Below are 26,000 nucleotides of genomic sequence, written 5' to 3'. Positions count from 1 at the left end.
GCCAGCACCTTCAATGGAATAAAATAGTGAAAAGGTAAAGCTTCAGAGAGCACTTGAAGAAAATGAGTTTTATTTGCCAATGCAACACATTATAAACACAGAGGTGAGCTCAGAGGCTTACTAACACTCTGACTGCATTTTAAGAGCAACAGTAAGAAAAACAAGCATCAGAATGGAAATGTTGACATCAGTATGTAAAGATAAAATGGTGTTCAATCTGCCCACCGAGGAAAGTGTGTTTGCTCACTCAGAAGTTCTTTAACACCTCACTCTGACCTTTAATTCAAACTCGTACATAGATTCTAAAAACCCAAAAGGGTCTAGAAACATTCTGTGAGTCAGTGATCAGGTACAATCCATCATTTAGTCCTTCCCCACATTAAGCTAATCCGAGAGATTATTTCCTTTTAAAGCAGAGCAATGTAATATATTATTACCCAGTGTGTGGCAATTATTTCCCAGACTTCAGCCATTTATAGACAACCTTCATGACGTTTTCCATATCCACATGCTACCTGTCTTATAAGCCGCTTGATATTTTTTTCGAATAAATTCACTTTTTACACTTAGCTTCTTCCCAAACAATGTTATCCATGAAATTACATATTTGATGTGCTAGTTTATTTTGTAATGTGTATCAGGATGTGTAATTATTGTCTATGTGACACTTAAAATTATCTGACTAACCAACTGTGAAGCATTTCTCACACTATGGGAAATGCTGATGCAGATATTTAAGGCATGAGCTAAACTGTCAGACGTACATGGCCTGCCAGTGCTGACTATGTGACTTTAGACAAGTCGCTTAACCTATTTGAGCCTGAATTTTCTTATCTATGTGCATTATAATAATAGAATATATGTATAACAAGTTGCCATTTGTTATGGGTTGAATTATGTTTCCCCCAAATTTATATGTTAAAGTACTAATCTTTGGCAGGGCACGGTGACTCACACCTGTAATCCTAGCACTTTGGGAGGCTGAGGCAGGTGGACTGCCTGAGGTCAGGAGTTCAAGACAGTCTGGCCAACATGGTGAAACCCTGTCTCTACTAAAAATACAAAAAAATTAGGCGGGAGTGATGATGTATGCCTGTAATCCCAGCTACTCCAGAGGCTGAGGCAGGGGAATTGCTTGAACCAGGGAAGGGGAGGTTGCAGTGAGCCGAGGTAGTGCCACTGCATGCACTCCAACCTAGGTGACAGAGCAAGACTCTATCTCAAGAAAAGAAGAAGAAGAAGAGGAAGAAGAGGAGGAAGGAGAAGAAGGAGAAGAAGGGGAAGAAGAAGAAGAGGAAGAAGGAGGAGGAGGAGGAGAAGGAAGAAGAAGAAGGGGAAGGGGGAGGGGAAGGAAGAAGAAGGAGGAGGAGGAGAAGGAAGAAGAAGAAGAAGGGGAAGGGGGAGAGGGAGGGGAAGGAAGAAGAAGGAGGAGGAGGAGGAGGAGGAGGAGGAGGGGAACTAATCTTCAGTTTCTCAGATTGTGACCTTATTTGGAAATAGGATTATTGCAGATGAAGTTCGTTTAGATGAGGTCATATTGGAGTAGGATGGGCCCAATATGGTTGGTGTCCTTATATAAAGTGGAAACCTGGACCCAGACATGCAAATGGGGGAAATGCCATGTAAAGATTAAAGCAGAGATTAGAAACCAAGGAATGACAAAGTTTGCCAGAAAACCACCAGAAGCTAAGAGAGAGGCCCAGAACTGATTTCTCCTCACAGACCTCAGAAGGAACCAATCCTGCTGACTCCCTTATTGCAGACTTCTGTTTTTCATAACTGTGAGACAATGTCTGTTGTTTAAACAAAAATTTATTCAAAGTTGTGTAATGTCATGTATTATTACCCAGTGCATGGCAATTATTTCCCAGACTTCAGTCATTTATAGACAACCTTCATAATTTGTTATGAAAATAAATAATGTACCCAATAATGTACCCCCCAAAATAATGTACCCAATTTGTAGTACATTATTAAGGCAGCCCTAGGAACCTAATACAACATATAGCAAACACTCAAGGAATTGTTATCTTATGAGTCTACTGAGGCTACTTCAAACTCACCTTTGCAGAGGTTTATGAGGACCAGGCGCAAGAATTTCTGGTTAGCCAGAGATGAAGATTGAGTTGTGGCTGTCAGGTAGTGTGCTTCCTACCCATGAAAATCCAAATTCACTTTCATAAAATGGAGCATGTCTAACTCAAAACCCATGGTTAGGAAGCACGGTGGGAAAAGAGCTGCAGGGGTAAAGCTCAATACCAAGAGCAAGAGTCAGGAGTCAAATCTCAGGACAGAGCAGAGTCAGAAACCCAAAAGTAACTAGTTAGAACAGGAGACACGTGAGGATCGTTGGTAAATGCTACCATGATTACTTAAAAAAAAAAAAAAAAAAAAAAAAAAACTTTTAGCTAAGCTGGGATCATTGGGTTGGCCAGATTATGAGTGTGTTGGATATGAATGTGTTAGACTCACCTCTATATCTATAGAGGTGTCGTTTAATATGGTAGCCACCAATCATGTATGGCTGTTTAAAATGAAATTAAGTAAATTTAAAAATCTCGTTCTTCAGTAGCACTAGCTGCATTTAAAGTGCACGATAGCTACATTATACTGTGTATTATAGAATATTGCCCTTGCAGCAGAGAGTTGTATTAACAGCTCAGGGTCTGCCATGGCCATGATGCCGAAGTACAAGCAGTGATCTAAATTCTGCGTTCACCCTGTTTTCACACCATCCTATGTTTACAAAACTGCTTTGACAAATGGTATCAGAAAGGGTCAAGTACATGTAAAACTTTATACAGACAAATAATGGGTTCTTAGCCAGAGGCTCATGTCTTCCAAGTGTAACTGTTGAAGGACCGGCAAAAGCATTCTCAGATCACATTGTCACGAGCTCTCTTTACTGCTGTTTTTTGCCTCATCTCCTGAATGTTAAAGGGAAGCAAGTCAAAACACCTGTGATGATCAACTGTTTAGTATGAAATTAGGACTTCCTGCCATTCTAAACTTAAAAAACCACAGTCCACAGGTGTCAGTGTACAAGCTGTGATCTGTGTCTAGCAGCCCTTTCAGCGAAGGCTGGCCACCCTTGCTCAGCTCTCCGATTTCCTCTACACTGATATTCTCAACCAGTGTGAAAACATTGAAATTGTGCCTATTTGTTCACATGATTTGAACAAAATATTCAGCCAGAATCCTCAGCTGATAGAATAATGCAGAGAGGAAGAATTGAAGTTGCAGAGTGTGGGATTGTGGGGGCAGATAAGGGAGGGATTGTAAAAATGAGTCAAAGTAAAAACCCTCATCAATACCTAGGTGATGGGTTGGTAGGTGCAAAAACCACGATGGCACATGTTGATCTATGTAACAAACCTATGCTCCAGAACTTATTAAAATTAAGATTTAAAAAAGCATGCAGCCAAGTGATTACATACCAAATTTAGAGACCTCCACATTGTTTACTTATGCTACCTGGTTAAGTTATTTCTGTCTGTTTTAGTGCATACATGTTATTTGAAATCCCCGTAATTATTAGTTGAGAAGGCTGTAATTTGCACTAGACTTCTTCTTTCTTTCTCTTAATGAGAGTGAATTCATTTGTCCATTGTTGTGAAATTATTTAAGGAAGCACATATGAACCACATTCAATAAATGGCAGGCAAGGCTCAGGCACATGTTTCAGCACATGTTTGCTTTCATCCTTTTACAAGAATCAGTTGAGCAATAAGGAATGAACACACACACACACACACACACACACACACACACACACACGTTATGGTGACCTTGGCTACTTCCTAGGCGAGAGTAAGCAGCTACTGAGTGAAGAAACCAGCTGCAAGAAAGGAGAAAAAGTAAACTTTTGTCCTCTCCTCTTCCTTCTCCTCCTTCTTTTTTGCGTTATTATTGATTGAGTAAGATATTCAGCTGAATCATTCACTGAATGGCTGAATGCAATGTGTGAGCAGGAAAGCCTATATTCTACTTCTGAATCCCCTATAAGAAGTTCTTCAATCTCTATAACTCTCTTGGGCACTCTGTGCCTCATTTTGCAATATGGCAGAAGCTTTACCCTTATCCTCTCTTCCAGGGATACAGAGTAATTTAATGAATTGTGTCATTTCTGTCACCATGTGCAGGATCCCTGATGCTGGGGTGGTTGCTGAAGTGATATACATGTTCCTGTTGTCCCAGAGATAGCACCATTAATCTGTCTGTTACCTGAATTCATATTGAAAACACACATTCCCACATACAGGTTTGTTTTATACTGTGCATTAGAAATGTGTCTCTAAGGGATTTTACAACAAAGTTTTGCTTTGTATCTTCTATTTTTACCCTTGGGTTGACTTTGCAGCACCCTCCTGGTGTCATTACTCACTGTGAACTGTACCTGCTCGGTGCCATCCAAACGTCAGCTGCTTAGAGGGAGGCTTCGATGACAACCACAGGGAGAAGAGACTGAGCAGGAAACTGGTCAGGTCAATTAAGAGGTGGGCAGCATCTGTGATGACAGCAAGACTCCCAGCAATGTGCCCACCTAGAGAATGCAAAATAGTATGCTGTGTTAAGGCCCCAGAATGCAACTAGAATCATAGACATGCTAACCATCGTGGGTGAAAATGCCACAGACTCACAAAACTTTAGAGGAGAAAGAGATCTTAAAGGTGATTTAATTCACTACTTCTGAGACTCAGAAAGTAGATATGATTTGAACACATAGAAATGAATTTCAAAGGAGAAGTCATTCCTGGGGTAGCAAAGACAGAAATTAGAAAGTATGGGGCAGCACATCTGGAGAACACCTTAGACAGAGGTATAAGGATTCAAAAGAGGAGAATACAAGAGGATCAGGCTGAAGCAGTGTGGGCCAGATTCAAAGAGTCTCATAATCCAGAATGAGGACATGGACTTTGGTTTACAAACTAGATGTTGCGATCTGGCCCACAGGTGTGTTTTTATTTGACTTATAATTTGATCATCATCTTTACCCTTTCCTTTTTCTCTATTAATTTATATTATCCACCTGAACTTGAAACCCCGGTAATAAATAATAGGGAGTAGAAAGGAGAAAGGGCACATACCTTCCAACGGGCGTCTTGAGTGCCACAATCTAATAAAGCATAGGGATGCGATCTGAGCCATGAGAATACTGCCTTGCTTTCCTCTCTATTTGATGTGCCCCCTCTATTTCCCTCTAATTCTCCTTTGAGAAAAGACCTCCAGCCTCCAAAATAGAAGTTAAAGAAAAACCTTGCCCTTTCCTTCCCAGACATGGTTTGTTGTTTGAGAGCAATAACCTTTATTGCTCTTACTACATCTTCCCAGCAAAGGGCTTTTGCTGACTGATTAGTTCTCCCTGCAGCTGTTTATTGCCTTGTGTACCACAAAATAGCAGAGACTGTCAGCCATCAGCCCCGCCATCATGAGACTCACCTTGTCTCACCTAATGATTTTTTTAAATTACATAGATGGCTCATAATTGCGATAATCCCCACAGGCCATTGGCTCTAGCTGTAGTTAATAACTGGTTTGTCAAGGTTTAATGGGCTGAAGCAAAGTAATCTTCAAGCTTGTTACTGAACAGTCAGTGCAAAAATCAGAATGATTCATTAGCCAAAAAGCAACATTTTGCTAACAAATCAGCTGTCCTTCCAATTATCCTCTAATGTTGCTCTATCTGCCAAACTTGGTCCTGATGATAAAACTGTGTTAATAAGGCATTATTTCTTGCCTGGAGAATAGTTCCTTGGAGATAAACAGTATGCTGCAATCACAGCAATGAGTGATGGTGATTCTACATGCTGGGCTGAAATACAGTCTAAGTCAAGAAAATGAAATCAGTCTTATACAGTCTTAGCTGAGGCAGGAGGCACCTGAGAAAGAAAAAGGGCTTGCTTTGGAAGAAGCATGTTACTATGGAGGCTTAGAAACTGAGAACCATTTTGCAACCATCAGAGCTACTTATGAGAGCCATCCAGGGAACTGTGGGCAATCACTGATGAATAGAGCAAACTGCCTGCAAGAGGTAGTTTGTGACTAATCTTGCATTTGCTTCTGAAAGCATGGCATATTATTGACAATTTATTCAATTATCCAGCCAATATTTATTGAGCCCTTACCATGCATGGTACCAGGGATTGGGTATACAAAGATAAACAAATCATAGCCTCTCTTCAGTGATTTTCTTGTTTAACACTCACTGTACCAGAAACAAGTTAATGGGCTAAGGGATCAGAGAGCTGTTCTCACTGGGAGGAGTGAGAAACTTTTCACAAAGTGAGGGGTAAGAATTAGCAAAAAGAGAAGGGTTTTTCAGGAAGATATAAAAGCATGGACAAAAAATAGAGAAGTGAAAGAACATAGCACCTTTCAGGAAAAGCTGAAGGTATGGAGTGCTGGAGGAAAAACGGGAAATGAGACTGGGAAGGCAGGTTGGAAACACCTGTGTGGGGTATTATATGTCAGGTTTGAATGTGATTCTATGACTAAGGGGATTTACTTACTATTTTTAGGCAAGGCTGTGGCATGTTGAGATCTGTATTTAAGAGAGAAGTCTTTGCCAGCAATATGGAGGATGACTTTGGAGGGAGGAGGAGCTAGAGGTTGACTCGACAGTGTTAGCCAAGGGAAACTACGATAAAGACATGAACTAAGGCAGTAGCAGTCATAATTCTGGAATGCTTGGCAAGATGTGGAGAGAAGTACACTTATAGCAAGATAAGAGACATACAGAAAAGACTCCATCCTGGAGACTTTACTTAAGGCCTGTGGCACCGGTGAGGTGACAGCAAGAGAACAGAGGAACTATGGGGCGTGGGTCTCACAGACCACCTCTGATTGAGATGGTGTTAATTCCCCATGCGAGTTTCCATGTTGTATGCTATTAATTCACATTTTTAAAATTCTTTACTTTGTGAATAGTATTATGATACTATACCATATGTTGTGTTAAAAACTCATTGAGTTATTTAACAAGTACAACAGGTCCTCAAATAACATCATTTCATTCAACTTCCTTCGTTTATAATGTTGATAAGAAAATGAAATGGATTCCTGACCAGGGCCACCGTCTGTGTGGAGTTGGCATGTTCTCCCCATGTCTGCATGGGCTTTCTCTGAGTACTAGGGTTTTTCTCTCACATGCCAAGGCTGTGCACATGATATTCACTGGCACGTCTACATGGTCCTGGTGGAGTGAGTGTGGGTGTGGCTGTGCCCTGTGATGGGAGGCATCCTGTTCAGGGCTGTTTCCCACCTTGAGCCCTGAGCTGCTGGGACAGGCTCCAGCTATGAAACTGGAATAAGTGGGTTTAAAAAAGATGAATTAAAACAAATAATTGTAAAATAAATATGTATAAGGTAAATGGTCATCATATGGACACCCAACAAAAAGGACATGGTATGAAAGTGCTCAGCAAGCTCAGCTCATTTTATCTTTTTGGGTTTGAACTGTGTGGTGGCAGGAGGCACTCCTGACAATTTCCACTTTGCAAACATTTATTCCTTGATATAACCACCACCACCATTTTAACCACCCTCACTCACTGATGAACCCCATATTACATAATTATCTCACTTGTGTTTATCATCTTTCTTAGATGTATGTATACCTCACGTTTATTTCAGTGTTTAATAATCGAAGTGTTTTGGCCTTTATTTAGAAGTTTGGGGGTGTTTTGTGACCAGTAGGGCATGGGTCATTTTGTGACCAATATGGCATGGAAACTTAACTCGTTTCTCTCAATTGGCCTATGGTAAAACTGGTTTTTCTTATGTGTCATTTCATTAAGTGTCAAAGTTTCCATGAATCTCTCCACGATGTTAAGTGAGGACTTAACTGTGTTTAAAATATATTACAGTTCTCACAGCCATGTTCTGACATTTCTTAAAATGTTAATACCAGGAACCTACAAAAATATAAGGGGCCTAAGTTACTGAAACCCCCTGGCTGTAGAACAAGGTAAGTGCCCTCATCAATAAAACTTGTATCACACCACCCAGCAATATCTTTCTCTTAGTAAAAGAGAAGTTTTTCACTCAGACACTTACCGTCTTCCCCAGCCTGCTCCCTGCTCTGAATTCCTGTCTGATAAACTAGTGTTTTCTCTATTCTTGCTCAACTCTGAATAGTCCTGCTTCAGCAATCTCCCCTAACCACTCTCAATTTCTTCCAGCAAAGGCCATACCTGAGGTTATTTTTCTTCTGCGTTCTCAGCATCTGAACATGTATCCATTCAAATAGAGACAGATGTTTACATCTGTAACATAACCCCTCTTTTTGGCCTTTCTACAATTAGGAATTTTCACAAGCAATCAGAAAGAGTCCCAATTCAACAGGTTCAAAAGTCCCTTAAGAGTGGACATATTATGTTTATATCCTTCTTTAGTTCCTTGTCCAAATTGCTCTATACTCTGTTGCAAATTATCTCCCTAAACACAGCTCTATGACCTGCTTCTCCCTCGTCCTAAATGTCAGTTACTCCCTAAGGTCTATGAATGAATCCCTATCCCCCAGCTAAGCCTCAGCTCTTCTTGACCCTCCAACTACCATTCTAGTTATATTCTTCATTAATCTCATTTTACCCTACACCCCTGCCTTGGATAGGCTTTTGCAGTTATAAATCATAAATGCCTAACCCAGACTAGCTTAAACAATAACAACAACAATAATATATCAATATATTGGCTCATATAACTGAGAACAAATCTGGGTGGGATTGGATCAGATGCAGCCCTGTCCTAAGGTTCAAAAAATATTCTTGGGGTCCTGCTCTGTCTCTTGCTATTGCTATTGATTGTCCAGTTGAAGAAAGCCTTTTCCTCCACTTCAGTAATAAAGGTAGCACTCTAAAAGCTGCAGACCTGTATCACTTCAGCTCAGTTTTTATAAAGGAAAGAGAGAAACCTTTTTTCCAGCCTCCTTATGTAAAGACCCAGAGACTCTGATCTGTCCAGCTTGATATCTCACATCCATCCCAGCCTAAGAGTATGAGGTTCTCAGACCAGGAGGACCAAAATTGCAACCAGAGAAAAGAATATGAAAAAGCTTGCTGAACAGAAAATGCCAGTCTACTACAGACAGTGGTACCCAAATTTCTAAGAATACAGATTTCCTGTCCTATTTCAGACCCACCCACTAGGAATCTTTGAAGGCAAGCCCTGATAAATATATATCTCCTGGATCATGGCAGTAAGTAGTAGGCTGTTCCTTCAGGCTACTCCATCTACCTTTTGGCCATCTCTCAATTCCTGTCCACTTTTCGAGGCCTTGCTCAAACCCCGTCTCCTGCAGGAGGACCTCTCAGATTTTCAAAAGTGATCTGAGAATAATAATTGCTTTCTCTAACATAGGTACAAATGGCTTTGGGGAGGAGGTGAGCTGTGGATCAGGATCTTGACTAATGGCCAATATTTTGATGAGTATGGAGAATGAAGAGAAGGCTTTTCTAGTCAAAGAAAGAAAGCATGAGAATCTAAAGTGCAAAGATTATTTTGCAGAGAATGAATAAATAAATTTGGCTGAAACAGGGTAGCCAGGGAAATAGCAAGACAAGAATATTGGTAGTTTTGCCACCATATTATGCAATGTCTTGAAAGCCAAAGTAAGAATTTTTTATTTTGTCCAGGATACTAAAACTTTTCAATATATTGATCTCTTTTCACTTGAGGCAACAATTAGGGCCTAGTACAGTGGGAGCTTCTGAAGCAGTCTCTTCCACCCTTGTCAGTTTATCCAAGTTCTCAGAAAAATGTACTATGCTTGTCACGAGGGGGAAAAGGTTATAAACCCTGAATGAAGCAAAGGGGAGCCAATTTTAAAAAAAGGTTTTTTTTTTGTTTTTTTTTTGTTTTTTTGAGATGCAGTCTCACTTTATCTCCCAGGCTGGAGTGCAGTGGCGCAATATCGTCTCACTGCAGCCTTTGCCTCCTGGGTTCATGCACAATTCTTGTGCTTCAGACTCCCAAGTAGATGAGATTACAGGCATGTGCCACCACATCCAGCTAATTTTTATATTTTTAGTAGAGATGGGGTTTTGCCATGCTGGCCAGGCTGGTCTTGAAACACTCATCACAGCTTCTAACACGTAGTGAGCATTAAATAAATAATAGCTATTATCATAATGCCAAAAATGCAAAGATCATATTATGTCTGGAAATCTCTTAATACACCTCAACCATGTGTCAAAAAGCTTTAAAAAAACAATAAATTTAAAAGAAAAGGTATTTGATTAAAAGTCAACACTCATCCTCGATTCTTTGTTAATTATTACAAAACTGAAACAAAGAGACGTTTCTTTAACATAATTCAAAACACTTAAACCTTCAAGAAGCATTTTGCTTAACAGCCAATTGATCAAACGTAGATTTGATTTAGCATAAGGTATTGTTTAACATGATTAAAAACATGAAACATACAAAAGAGATACAACTATTGAAATGAGGAGAAATATGTTTTCTGCACAAGAGAGGGTGATGTCCTGGGATGGGGAAGATGCATAAGAAGGGAAAAAGCAAAATGCACTGAAATATATTTAGAATTGACAATAATTCAAATACTCAATACATAATTGAGTAAAAAAAATATACAAAAATCAAAACTTCAGAATACAAAAAGTAACTATCTAGAAAATAAAACGTAAAAAATGGTGGACTGCACTTACCCCTGCAAAGAATAAGCCAAACACACATAATAATCAGAAATAACTCTTGCAAGAAATAGGCTGTCCGTGTATTAAGATGAACTGTAAAACCTTGATGAGACATGTAAAGTATTTGGATAAATGGAGAAACATAACATATTCCTGGAGGGAAAGCTGAATACTTAAAGATATTGTGTTCCCAAATTAACTTAAATATTAATAAAATCATAATTGTATGGGGGAGAACTGAACAGGACAATTATCATGTTTAATCAGGATAATAAACAGAGATGAATAGCTTTGCCTTTTCTTTGTTAAATTAAAAATCATGAGTAGGAAACAACAGATATTATAACATATAAATCTACATTAATTTTGTCCTTGACAGAGACCAGAAACAGAGATCAGTGAAACACCTTAGAAACAGACCCTGCTATTTATAAAGTTTTAATAAATGATTAAAGAAATATTAAAAATCAATGGGGAAAATAATTATTTCATAAATGATGCTGAAAACTGTTTTAGCTATTTAGAAAAAAATTCAGTTTTTAGAGCATACGATGTCTAACATCACATTAATTTAAAAATTAAATGCAAAAATTAACAAGCTGTCTTCGTAGTAGATGGAAAAGGATTATTAAGCACTAAAATGGTAAAAGAGTAGTAAAAGAAACGAGCTCAAAATGAAAAGTTTGAAACAGCTACCTGTATGAAATTTAAAACTTCTCTAAGTCAAAACAAACATTGGAAGGTTAAACAGCAAACTGGAAAAGCACTTATAACTAATAAAACAAAGGTCTAACATCCTAATATATAAAGAGCTCCCAGAGATCAATACAGAGAATTTAAAATTCTTTAAAAAACAAATGAGTAACAGACATTAAGAGGCAAGAAGGAAATGCATTAACAGAGGGAAATACAGATCACTAATAAGCATGCGAAAAATGGCCTAACAGTAACAATTAGAGAAATAAATATTAAAATAAAATATTCGTCTATACATTAGCAAAGCTTTTTTAGAGATTAAAATAAATTGTAGTTAAGATTTGGAGTCAGAATCATTCTCATGTAGAGCTGGTAGACATGAATCATTCAGCATTCTGAGCAGCACTCTGGCAATATGAATCAAGTCGTAAAAATATTCATGTCCTTCAATCAATTATTTCCACTTTCAGGAATCCCTTTGAAGGGCTTAACCAGAAAGGCAGGCAGAGTTCTCTTTAAGATTTTGCATTGCAGCATTGTCTATAAGCAGGAAAAAAACTCCCTAAATTTCTAACAATAGAGAAATGGTTATGTAAATTAAAGTGGAGTTAGAGAATATTGTTCAGGCATAAAAATGTTTTTGAAGAGTATTTGATGGTGTGGTCAAAAGCATTCAGTATGCTCTCAGTTATGTTTGAAAAATAAAATGTGTGAGCTATGAATAGAAAATGCCTTGTACAAAATACCCCATAAAACTATTGAAGGCTATTGCTTGAATATGGGATAGTGGTTAATTTTATTTTGTTTCCTTCTATTTTTCAACTTATCTACAATGAACATATTGTTACCTTATACTTACAGAAAATATTAAATCTTTCTTTAGAAGAACTTAGGTAACCCTCCCATAATGTTCCAGTTTTGTTTGTTTGCTTGTTTAATCAAAAACGTCTGCAGAAAGACTCACCTACGACCTCTGCAATCATGAAAATGAAGCATATTGCTGAAGCAGCACAGAGTTTCCACTTGGCATAGGCGTGCTCATTCGCCCTGTTCTCTGTGGGCCTGGAGTCACTATGGCAATGGTACATGCCTCCTGACTCCAGTTCCTCTGATCTCTCTCTGGGAAACTGATCTTTATTCACCGGTTTCTGTTGAAGTTCCACACTATGGATGAGTTTGACAGAAGCAAGAAATAAACATAGTTACAAACAAGCAGCTCATTGACCACCCTGCCCATACTTGGAACCACTATTAGGACATTGGCTAACTTGCTAGGAAGTGTTCATTTGCAACTCCTTCTACAAGGAAATATCAAGTATAAGAAGCAAGCAAGACATTTCCTTCTAAACCCCAACTACTAAAAGTTTCAGTTTTGTTTTGTTTTGTTTTGTTTTGAGACAGAGTCTCGCTCCGTCATCAGGCGCCAGGCTGGAGTGCAGTGGCGCGATCTCGGCTCACTGCAACCTCCGCCTCCCGGGTTCAAGCAATTCTTCTGCCTCAGCCTCCCGAGTAACTGGGACTATAGGCGCTCACCACCATGCCCAGCTAATTTTTGTATTTTTAGTAGAGACGGGGTTTCACCATGTAAAGTTTTAGTTTTATTCAGTCAATACACCACCAATGATTAAGAGCAAAGGAATAGGAGCAAAGAAGCAGATTGATTTTAAAGGGATTTCTTCCCAGTTATTTCACTTTTAAAAGACATTGGATGCTGTGTTACAAAAAAATAAAATTAAATCAGGATACACTGTACAATATGTGTATATGAGCCATACTGAGGATTCAAATACACATCAATGTCATTGATAGATCACAGCACTTTTTCCTGCTGAGTCTATATGTACTCTCAGAGACCTTCTTACCACCATTCTGCAGACAGTGGCAACCAATTAATCAATGTTATCATGAGAGTTGAAACCGACTTATACTTCCCAAAGCAGGCAGTGAGTATCAGTTCTGCTCAAATATAAAGCATGATTTAGAGTCACTCATAGAATTTCACAGATGGAAAGGTAGACATTTGTTCTAACCCCTTTTATTCTTTTTTTTAAACAATTTTTATTGATGTATAATAAATATACCTAATTTAGGGTACATGTGATAATTTAATACATTCAAATAATTTTAAAGATCAAATCAGTATACTTAAGATGTCCATCACCTTAAATATTTGTATTTTCTTCATTTTAGAAACATTTCAGTTATTCTTTTCTGGCTATTTTGAAGTATATGATAGATAATTGCAAACTATGTAGTCACATCACAGATCTATCAAACACTAGATCTTTTTCTTCTCTCAAATCATATATTTGTACCCATTAATCAACCTTCCTTTACACCTTCCTCCTCTCTATGCTTCTCAGCCTCTTGTAACCACCAATCTACTCTCTGTCTTCATGAGAGCCACTTTTTTGGCTCCCATTTATAAGTGAGAACATGTGATATTTGTCTTTCTGTGCTTGGCTTATTTCACTTAACTGCAACCTCATATTTCTTGGCTGAGGTAACTAAGGTTCAGGGAGTTTAAGTAACTGACTGAGGTCAAATATCCAGGAAATGGTGGAATGGGGATCCCAAGCCCACTGTTTTATTCTGTCATGCCTAAAACCAATTTTAGGTGTCCTGATGGTGGGACAGGAAGGCGAATGCCAATCTCCATGGATCTTGAACTGATCAGATTTTTAAATTTTTAAAAATAAACTCATGTACAGAATAAGAGTCTTGGAATTAAGAACTTTGCATTCCTGACTTTGAAAGGTAAAAAACAAACAAACAAATAAACAAACAAAACTAGCAATATATTCACTTTCCCTTTATTTCATTTAGGCTGTCACCATTCAGAATTAAAATTCTGATGGTTTGAGCTTAGATGACAATTATTATTCTGACTCTAATTATTATTATATTTGATTTTTCTGAATAAAATAATATATTCATCATAGAAAATCTGGAATCACAAAAGATCACAAAGCATAGGGAAAAATAACTGATAATCCTATCTCCAAGAGACAATTATTATTGATATTTTATTGTGTAGCTTTGTAATATGTGAATACACATTTTTTAATAATTAAAGTCCGTATTAATTAGGATGCTTTGGGTTACAAGTGTGGAAAACAAGACTCTTGCTAGGATAATTAATAAGTAAGAATTATTGGTTTTGTAACTGAAAACATCTACAGGGGCAAGATTGCAGATACTCTTTGACCAGGTCTCCAGATTCATTTCTCTGTGGTTCTCAGGTATTCTTCAACCTCACCCTGGCCTTCCTCATGGTGGTGGGATGGTTGTCAAAGGTAATCAGACTATGCACTTCTTTTTTAATATATATGTAGAGAGCATATCCCATATCAAACTGCTAATCAAGAGTCTTGATGTGCATATGGATTTGGCTAAATAAGAAACAACCACTATACCCAGGAGAATATGGATGAGCTGATTGACTTCGGCATTGTCACACTCAGAAGATTGGCAAAACCCAGCCATGCTAACTCCTAGAGCTGAGAATAGGGAATGTTCTACCTAAACCACATGGCTGCTCCTCAGTGGGGAAGTGCTAGAATGGATGTGAATAAGATGATTGTATCACAAGAGGATCCTACCAAAGATACAGCTTCTGAACCTGATTCCTAGCTATAAATATTGTTAATATTTTCTCAATGTATAAAATTTTTATATCATCATGTTTAAAATATGGAGGACATTATTTATTTAATATAACTGTGTCATAGCATAATTAACTGATTTTTTATTGTTGGACAACTCATTCTTTTCCAATTATTTGCTCCTATAAGCACTACTATGATTACATCCTTATAGTTAATCTTCACTCAATATATTATCTCCTTAAACTGGAATCTCAAAGGGGAAATTACTTGGTCAAAAGGTAGCTACATTTCTAAGGAATTTGATATATATTGCCAAATTGGCTTTGGAATATACATCAAGGCCAATTTACATCATTGGTTTTTTACCAATTATGTGAATAGCACTCAGGATTTTGAGTAGTTTCGAATCATCTTCTTAGTTGGAATAAGAACAATTTGGAAAGTAACAAAGTATTTATATTTTAAATGAGTAGATTTTTGCCTTTGTTACATAACAATATTCTAACAATAAATAACCATAGAATTTGGTAGTGTGGGTACCCAATGGACATCAACTCAGAGGAGCCTGAGTACTAACATGAACACATTGCTGAGATTTACTCTTTCCTTGGACTGAGAAGTCAGCATAAGCAAAGCAGGCTCACCAGTTGTTCTGGAACTGCCTGATGTGCTGTGGTCATATGAAGCATTGCTTTATTTTGTGGTTTTCATTAATCTTATGACCAGGGAAAGCCAAGTAGTCAGTGACCAGGAGAGATAATTTATCCTGGAGCAACTTAGAAGCCAGATGAAGACAAGAATCAAACTTGGGGGAAAGGCCCTGGGCAATGCCACAAGGAGGAAAGTGTGAAAATGTGGGCAACTTTTACTTTCATGTGTGCCTCCCTGTCTTAGATTCTAAGATTAGTGAATATGGATATGCTTTTATCTGAGACTGCTCCTTGAAGCACGAAGCCAGAAATCCAAAACTGGGCTTCGTAAGGTCCATTGAAATTGTATGCATTGTGTTCGTGTATGTGCATGTGTCTGTGTGTGTTATGTGTGCGTTGTATGGGAAAGGCAAGAGTACATGGTCTTCACTTGGCTCCTAAAAGAATCTGTAACTTCCAAGTAGTTGAAAACCAAAGTTAAGATATATTCCTCATCATCTCATTAAAGCAAAGTTATCTAAGTGTCTCTAGATGCAGAACAGACTCTTGATCTGAACAATGATGTGAATTTTAAGTATTTTTTTAAGAACAAAGTTATAAAAAGCAAATGCTATGATGCAACAAACAAACCCACTTAAATGTGAATCTGCTGTTAATGCACAAATCCCAAAAGATTCCCATGCATTCAAATATGGCCAAAGCTTTAAAAATTATGAATAATAAGCCAAAGAAATTTACTGTAGCATCAAAGAGAAAAAAGATGGAGAAACAGAGATGTAAAAGTATGGAAATATTAGAAAATTTGATGTCAATATTCTAGAACTTTGATTTCATCTCCAAAAATAGGATTTAGAAAATGGGACTTTATTTTTGCAATCTTGGAGAAACTTCAATTTTTTTATTTTATTTTTGTTATAGTGGTAGAATTTACATTCCTTTCCTTCTATTTCCAAAATAATGTTGGTAAAATTTTTATTTGTTACCCTCTTATTTCAAATGTTAAGTACATAAAATCACTTTGCTTTTATACTTTTATATCACTTTTCCCTAGGACCTCAAATCGCTATTCTTCTTAGAAGGGGAGAGAAAAGCCTCAGTCCCACCATGAATTTCTAATATTTCATTCATACATCATTAAATATTTATTGCATACCTACAAAGGTCCTGCATCATCAGAAGTGTTAATGATACCGTGTTGTATGAGACAAACAAAGTTTCTTCTCTAAGGAACTTGTATTTTAGTAAAGGGAGACAAAGAATGAATGAATTAATAGTAACAGAGGCTATATAGTATGATGGATGGTGAGCAGGAGAGGGAAGATGAACTACCTTAAATGGTGTGGGAAGGGAAGACACCTCTATGGAGGTGATATCTCAGCAGCAAGTTATAGAATTACCAGGAAAAAACCTATGTGAGTGAAGGCTATCAGAAGTAGAGGGCATTGCTGAAGCAAAAGCCCAAAGGCAAGAAAGATTTTCTTGTTCAAGCGCTTGTCTCGAACAGCAAAAAACTACATAGGTTGTCCTGTGGCATAAAGAAAGCATGAAATTGAAAGAGGTCAAAAAAGTAGACAGGGATCAGATTTTGCAGAACACTGCAGGCCATCATAAAGAGTTTAATTTAATTCGAGGTCTAAAAGGAAAAATGTAGCAGGTTTTGAGCTGGGAAGTAATATTACATGGTTCACATTTCTAAAATGATCACTTTGGATACTGCCTGGAAGACTAGAATGTAGAGGATCAAAACATAGAAACCCTTAGGAGGTGGCTACAACCAACACGTAAGTGACTTGGATCCATGTGGTGACAATAAAAATGGAAAGAAGTAGACATATTTGAGGGACATTTGGGAGGTGGAGTCAACGGGACTTGCAAATCAATAGCATTAGTTAAGGGGGAATAATAGAGGGGTGAGAAAGATGACTGATTGGTTTCTGGTTAGAGTAAGGAAGAGAAGGGCATGCCAATTTCTGAGATGGGACTGAGTGGCAGGCAATGCAGTATAGAGGCTGAGAGCTTGGGCTCTGGCAACCCACTACCTCAGTTGAACTCCCAGTTCTGTAAGAAAGTTACTTAACCGCCAGGCGCGGTGGCTCACGCCTGTAATCCCAGCATTTTGGGAGGCCGAGGCGGGTGGATCACGAGGTCAAGAGATAGAGACCATCCTGGTCAACATGATGAAACCCCGTCTCTACTAAAAATACAAAAAATTAGCTGGGCATGGTGGCGCGTGCCTGTAATCCCAGCTACTCAGGAGGCTGAGACAGGAGAATTGCCTGAACCCAGGAGGCGGAGGTTGCGGTGAGCCGAGATCGCGCCATTGCTCTCCAGCCTGGGTAACAAGAGTGAAACTCCGTCTCAAAAAAAAAAAAGAAAGTTACTTAACCTTTCTGTGCCTCAGTTTCCTCATCTGAAAATGGAAATAATGATAGCATCTCTCTCATTGGCTGGTTGAGAGATTTTTAGCTAATTCATATAAACCACTTCAAATTGGAATATGAATTTTTAGCTAATTCATATAAACCACTTCACTGGAACAAGATAAATGCACAAATTTTTTAATTATTTTGCTATATTCATTAACCACATTACATTATTATTATTGTTCTTTAGGAAGGATAAAGTAGGCTATACTGCAAAACAACTTTCAGGATAAGCATTTTTATAACAAGACTTAGATAATAAAAAAGCAAACCAATTTTTTGTTTCTCTTTTGCCCACATCTACTATTCCAGATTTTACTCCAGTGACATCAGTTTTGTATGAATTGACCCTGGAGATTGACTGTCCATTCCTAAACAGAAGATAAATATCAAAGAGGGAAAGAACATTTCTGTAATCCCTTAGCAGTTCTTCACTTCTGTTTTCCTACTTCACCATTCTCCTTGTCTGCCCTAGAAATAGTCCTATACGCTCCATCCCTGAGACCCTGTCTTGAATATATTAGATGTTCAGTACATATTTGTTGAGATTAGATTTCGCCAATGTTTATGAAATAGTTGAGTGATGTGAAAGTAATAGTTTGAAGGGCGAGAACTAGAAATGTTTACAGAATCAAATGTCATGTTTTATCCTAGACAAGCATTCAATCACCCACCCTGTTTTAAGCAACTTTATTAAGCTATAATTTGTGTACTTTGGGAGGCCAAGGCAGGCAAATCACTTGAGGTCAGGAATTCAAAACCAGCCTACCCTGCATGGTGAAACCCCATCTCTGCCAAAAATATACAAAAATTAGCCAGGCATGGGGTGGGTGCCTGTAATCTTAGCTACTGGGGAGGCCAAGGCAGGAGAATTACTTGAACTCAGGAGACAAAGGTTGCAGTGAGTTGCGATCATGCCACTGTACTCCAACCTGGGCAACAGACCAAGACTCTGTCTCAGAAAAAAAAAAAGATATAATTTGTAATATCATGGAAATGATCTATTTAATCTATATAAATTAATGGTTTTCAGTATATTCACACAGTTGTGAAGCCATTACCAAAAAAGAAACCCCATATTCATTAGCAGTAATTTCCCATTCTCCTTACACCCACTCCCAGGCAACCATTAATCTACTTTCTGTCTTTACAAATTGCCTATTTGAGACATTTCCTATAAAAAGAATCATATAATATGAGGACTTTTGTGAATAGCTTCTCTCATTTAGCATCATGCTTTCAGGTTTTATCCATGTTGTAGCAAATATCAGCGTGTCGTCAGGACTGCCTTTTATTTCCAAATGATATTTCATTGTGTGGATACACAAAATTTTACATAGTCAGTTGATGGATATTGGATTGTTTCGTTTTTTTTTTTGTTTGTTTGTGTTTGACTATTCTGAATAATGCTGCTATGGAAATATGCATAAAAGTGTTTTGTAGAAGTGTTTTCACTTCTCTTCCAATCTAGCAATGGAATTCCTGAGTCATAAGATAACTTTATGTTTGACATTTTGTAGAACTGCTGGACTGTTTTTCAAAGCACGGTACAGTGTATGAGAGTTCCTATTTCTCCAAATCCTTGCTAACACTTGTTATTGTTTTTTTTTATTAGAGCCATCCTAGTGGGTATGAAGCAGCATCTCATTGTGGTTTTGATTTACATTTCCCTAATGACTAATGATATTGAGCACATTTCATGTGCTTATTACACATTTGCATGTTTTCTTGGAGAAATGTCTATCAGTATTCTTTACATATTTTAATTGATTTATTTATATATTTTTATTAATTATAACAGTTAGTTTATATATTCTTATACACATCCCTTGTCAGATATGTAATTTGTAAATATTTTATCTCAATATGTACCTTATCTTTTTATTTTCTTGTATTATTTACAGAACAAAATATTTTGATGTTCTCCAATGTATATAATTTTTCTTTTATCACTTATACTTTGGGTGTCATGCCAATAAACCATGTCCTAACCTAAGATCACATGTTTTCATTTAAGGGTTGTATAGTTTCTGCTCTTATATTTAGGTCTGTAATCCATTTTTTTAGTGAATTCTTGTAGTATGGTGTCAGAAAGGCATACAAATTAATTCTTCTGCTTATGTATGTCCAGTTGTCCTAGCAATAGCTGTTGAAAAGACAATTTTCTTTAACCATGGAATTGTCTTGGATCCCTTGTTGAAAAACAGTTGACCACACATATAAAAACTTATTTCTGGACTGTAAATTCTATCCCATTGGTCTATATGTCTATGTTTATACCAACACCACGCTCCTGTGATTACTATAGCTTTGTATTAACTTTTGAAATCAGGAAGTGTGAGTCCTCCAAAGTTATTCTTTTTGAGTATTCTTTTGCCTTTCTTAGGCTCCTACTGGTTCCATGTAAATTATGGGACTAGCTTAACTTCTTCAAAAAGTCAGTCAGGATTTTAGTAGTAATTGCATCAAATTTCCATGTAAATTTTGAGAATAATGTCATCTTAGCAATATTAAGTTTTCTAATCCAGAAACATGGGGTATCTTTTCATCGATTTATATCTTTTATTCTTTCTTTAATGTTTCTAATTCTTTCATTGTTTTGTAATTTTTAGTATAAAAGCTTTGCACTTCATTTGTTAAATTTATTCTAAAATATATTATTATTTTTATACTATGGTAAATTAAGTTGATTTCTTAATTTCATTTTCAGATTTTTCATTGCTATTGTATAAAAATACAATTACTGTTTGTATATTGATCTCTTTTACTGTGACCTTACCAAACTTGTATATTAGTTCTAAAATTTTTAAATGGATCTTTTGGAACTTTCTACATACAAGATAATGTCATTTGAAAACAATGATAATATTAATTCTTTCTTTCCAATCTGAATGTCTTTTATTTTGTTGTCATTCCCAATTGTTCTGGCTAGAACATATAGTACCATGTTGAGTAGAACTCATGAGAGTTGACATTTATATCTTGTACCTGATATTGGGGGAAAGCTTTCAGACTTTCATAATAATTATGATAAAAGACTACACATTGGTACAGTGTATACTGCTCAAGTAATGGGTGCACCAAAATCTCAGAAATCACCACTAAAGAGCTTATCCATGTAATCAAACACCACCTATTCCCCAAAAATCTATTGAAAAGTAAATTATGATATGAGCTGCAGATTTTTCATAGATGCTTTTGAAGAAGTTTTATTCTATTTCTAGTTTAGCAGGTGTTTATATAATTAAAGGGTGTTCAATTTTGTCCATTTTTTTTTACTGCATCTAGTGAAATGATCATGTGAATTTTGTTCTGTATCCTATTAATATGTTGTATCACTGTGATTGTATTTCAGATGTTAAATTAAGCTTGCATTACTCAGATAAATCCCATTTTATCACTGTTAATAATTAACTTTTATATGTTGCTGGATTCAGTTTACTCATATTTTTGAGGATTATTGCATCTATGTTCATAAGGGATATTGTTCTGTAGTTTTATTTTCTTGTGATATTTCCTTCTTTTTTTACTGTCAGCAGAATATTGACCTCATAGAATGAGTTAGGAAGTGTATTTACAGCTCTTCTATTTTTGGGAAGAATTTATGATGAGTTAATATTAATTCTATTTTAAATTTTGGTAGAAATCACCAGTGAAGACATCTGGACTTGGGCATTTTTGTGTAAGGTTTTTTGAAATTTATTAATAATTCAATATCTTATCAGATATTCTATTTCTTCTTAAGTTCATGTGGTAGTTGGTGTCTTTCTATGAATATATTCATTTCATCAAAGATTATATAAATTTTATTTTTTTGCAGTTTACTATTAAATCAGTTAATAGAAGAAAGGAGGAGAAATCATTTGTCTTTTATAATTACCCACATTATTACCTTTATTGGTGCTATTTTTTTTAGTATTGATTCAACTTAATATCTGGCATCATTTATTTTCTTTAATATTCCTTCTTTTACTATTTCTTTCTTTACTGTTTTTTGTAAAGTAAATCGAGCAACAACTTATCTTAGATTTCATTTGTCTTTATTTCACCTTTATTTTAGGAAGACAGTTTTGGTGGATATAAGATTGTTAGTTAATAGGGATTTCTTTTTCTTTTACTGCTTTAAATGTCATCTCACCTCCTTTGCTTCTGGTAGAAGTTGGCTGTTTCTGATTGGGATGCTCTCATATATAATAAGTCTTCTTTTTCTCTCTTGCAGCTTTCAAGGTTTTTTATTTGTGTTTTGCTTTTAATAGTTTTGCTATAATGTGTGAGGGTGTAAATCTATTTGCTTGATTCTTCTTAGAGTTTGTTGTCCATTATGAATGTGTAGATTAATATTCAACAAACTTCAGAAGTTTGGGGCTATTATTTCTTTGACTATTTTTCTGCTCCTTTTTCTCTCTCCTTCTGGCCCTCTTATTATGCATATGTTAATACATTTAACAACCTACCAAATTTCTCTGAAGCTCTCTTGATTTTACTTCATTCTATTTTCTCTCCGTTCTTCATGCTGCATAATATCTTCCAGTCTATTTTCAAATTCAGTGATTCTTTCTTCTTCCAGCTTCTATGAGTAGAACTCTACTGTTGAACCCCTCTAGTGAAATTTTGATTTCGCTTTTTGTATTTTTCAGCTTCAGAATTTTCATTTGGTTCTTTTTTTAAAAAAAATAATTTCTAACTCTTCATTGATATTCTCAATTTTATGAGACATTTTCAATCATACCTATCTTTAATTCTTTGTTCTTTGATTTTCTTTAATTCTTTTAATGTATTTATAATCACTGTTTTGGAATATTTGAATTCTATGTCCAACATCTGGACTGTTTCTACCGACTGCTCTTTTTTATCATGTATAGGTTATTCTTTCCTTTTTTTATATATATCTCATAAAATGTTGTTGCATTCTGGTAGTTTTATATGATATATTGTAGCAATTCTGGATACTGATCTCCCATGTGTTTTTTGTTCTTGTCTACTTACTTGATGTTTTATTTATTTGGTGGCCTGGCTTGCCTAGTGGACATTATTTCCTCTGACTTTCCCTGCATGTGCAGCCTCTGTTGCCATTCCTCAGAGGGTTCATCATTGGGTAGATGCACAGTCATTCTTATCCTCTCCCATTTCCAAAGGATAATAATCACTTTAGCTGTGTTCACTTTGACTGTTTCTTTCCATTGTCTCGCTGTTAAGTGATTGTTCTGCTTGTGTTGGTATCACACTCAGATTTTGGCCTTCTTAATTGTTTGCTGAACTGTTGCTCTACTGTTTTCAATAATACTCTGAGGTATGAAATGACCAACAATCTGATCCAATTAAATTTGGTTTCTTTATTAATTACTCTGCTTCAGCTACTATAACAATATTTCACAGAATGGGTGGCTTAAACCACAGAAATGTGTTTCCTCACAGTTCTGGAGGGTGGAAGTCCATGATCAAGATGCTAGCAAATTCACAGGTAAGGGTTTTCTTTCTGCCTAATAGATGTCTGCCTTTCCGTTACTTCCTCACACAGTCTTTCCTTAGTGTATACTCACAAAAAAAGAGAGAGAGTGAGCCATCTAGTCTCTTCTTATAAAAACATTAATTCTGTCAGATCAGGACCCTACTCTTATAACTTCAATTAACCTTAATTACTTTCTAAGAGGCCCCATCTCCAAATGCAGCCACACTGGACATTTGTGCTTCAACATGTAATTGTGGCAGACATAAACATTCGATCTATAACAGGCTTCTTTACAGGGGTAATATTCGAGGCCAAATTTTGTGGCTAGTGCCAAATCCAGGAGGACATTTCTTACCTGTGTTTTTTCTGCCTGTCTCTGTTTAACTTCTAGCTGGTCTGCCACTAACTTGTTGCTATCATGAAGCAACAAGCCTACTCCTAACTGCTCACCAGAAAAATCTTCACCGTTTTCAACAGTATCCCTATGCTTGAAATGCCCCATGCTCTCTTAGAAATAAAATTTCACTTGTGTATCATCAGTCTTCTAAGGGAAAGATACATAGCCTCTATACTTATGGCCTGCCTCTCCCATGAGTAGTACCTTTACACCACTGCACCAGAGCTGGCAGAAGAGACAGTGACCTACTTCTCCTGGAGCACTACTCTTGCTCCACAAGTGGAGCACTGAATGTGGATAGTAGTCTTTTTTGCTTATGCCTCCTGGAATATATCCTATACACTATGAGTGATCCAGGGTGGGGATATTCAGGACCTTGCTGCTCCTGGGCTAGAGATTATACCCTATGAGAGGAGGCTGGGTGGAGGAAGGAAACCATAGTCCTCTTGGCCATGTCTACCATGAATAGAAGTTCTGCAACCTGAAGTTGGGACAATATGAGATTCCAACAGCCTTTTGCTCCAGAGGTGAACTATGATCTTTAACTAGAAGCTGGGAGGGGAGAAAGCCCTGTCTTTTGACTACATCAACTCAGAGTTGAGCTCCTATCATAATGAGCTTGGGGAAGAGGAGAGGTTAATGGAGCAGATCCTGGCTCAAATGCCATAGACTCTCACTTCTTACTGAGATTTAGATTTTCTTGAATAAATAATTCTTAATTTTCTGCATGCCCTTAAGACAACTTCTAGAGATTTTCATTTTTTTTTTTAATAATTTTCACCTGTTACATAGTTGTTGAAAAGGTTCTAGCAGTATGCCTCTACCATCTGTCCTTGCCCTTACTCCCTCTGCACTTCATCAACATATGACTTGGGAAAAAGAGAAACTTGATCCCTCCCATCTAGAACCAACTTTTTTTTTTCTACAATGAACCCAAAGCGCAGATAATCCAATCAATAAAACAAGACTTGGAGGGAATGCAGAGGGTGAAAAATATGGTTCATGGCACCTACTATGTCCAATATTACTACTTCCTGTGGTAAAATGTCTGTAAAGATTACCTCCAGCAATTCCTGTCATCCTATATACACATGCAATCAAGAGGTGAAATCTATTTCCTCACCCATAAAATCTGAGACTTGGGACTTGCTTTAACCCATAAATTGTGATAAATATGATACTGTGCCAGTTCTGGGCTTAAGCTATCTGAGAACAGTCAGCTTCCACTGTTACTCTCTTGCTACTCTGGACTGCCATGTAAGGAATTCCAGGCTAACCAGATAAAGTGAGACACCATACAGAGAGATAAGGCATGGGAAGAAGAATTAAGACCCCTTCCCCAGGCAAAAGCCAACACAAACATCTCAGTCATGTGAGTGAGGCCACCTTAAGCCTTCTAGCCTAGCCCACATACCAGCAGAATGCAGCCTTCCATTCCAGCTAATCCCACATTGAATGCTGCCCAAATCCTGACCCAGAGAATCATAATAAAATAGTTGTTGTTTAAGCCATTACCTTTTGGGGTAGTTTGTTGCACAGCAATAGATAAATGAAACACTCCATTTGTGGAATCGGTAATAAAGTTTTCTTCTGATTAAGTTTCATAACAGCTGGTAACAATTTAAATAGAAAGCTAATAATAAGTTGAAAAAAAAGGAGGAAGAAGGAGAAAAGAGGAGAAATAACAAGGGACAAAGTTATCTATGATTAATAGGGAGAGAACAAAATAAATGAGATAGACTGGGATAGGTGAAGGAAAAAGTGATTAAGTGAGGGGATTCAAGGACATGTGACCTAAGGAGGAAATAGATTAAGGATTCAGGAGCCCACATGGTGGCTTTTGTGTACAGGAGATGTAGAGGGAAAAGGGGAACACTAAATTAACAAGCAGGGGACCTGGGTCCATAGCCCAATTCTGTTGTAATTAGCCATCTGCCCTCAAGACAGGCGTTTATTCTAACCTCAAGAAAGGCATTTGTTCTATCTGGCATTCAGTTTCCTACATAGTAAAATGAGGGATAGAGATAAATAATCTCTTGCAGATTTAATTTCTTTCCCTTGACAAGAAAATACAAATGACTTTGACAATTCTTATAAAAACTGTGTCCTGAAAACCATACCC

The 26,000-nt window shown here is 37.0% G+C and overlaps 1 protein-coding gene and 1 long non-coding RNA gene across 2 annotated transcripts in view; one reads left to right on the top strand and one right to left on the bottom strand.

Moving 5' to 3' along the window:
• The window catches only part of LOC105710806 (uncharacterized), a 529,709-nt gene that overhangs the window by 341,941 nt on the left and 161,768 nt on the right, over nucleotides 1-26,000 (top strand). The gene's annotated exons all lie outside the window — the stretch shown is intronic.
• Nucleotides 1-26,000, bottom strand: part of SLC30A8 (solute carrier family 30 member 8) — a 40,851-nt gene that overhangs the window by 13,325 nt on the left and 1,526 nt on the right. The window contains exons 2-3 of the mRNA XM_012443296.3: nucleotides 12,316-12,515; nucleotides 4,397-4,543 (exon numbers count right to left, since the gene is read on the bottom strand). Of these exons, the coding sequence (XP_012298719.2) occupies nucleotides 4,397-4,543; nucleotides 12,316-12,515 (347 nt within the window). The remainder of the gene's footprint in view (nucleotides 1-4,396; nucleotides 4,544-12,315; nucleotides 12,516-26,000) is intronic.

This window comes from Aotus nancymaae, unplaced genomic scaffold (assembly GCF_030222135.1).
Source record: "Aotus nancymaae isolate 86718 unplaced genomic scaffold, 86718_ANA_hifiasm-v0.15.2.pri h1tg000036l, whole genome shotgun sequence".
Classification (NCBI taxonomy): domain Eukaryota; kingdom Metazoa; phylum Chordata; class Mammalia; order Primates; family Aotidae; genus Aotus; species Aotus nancymaae.
Note: the sequence above shows the minus strand (reverse complement) of the source record. Positions and strands in the feature narration are given on the sequence as shown.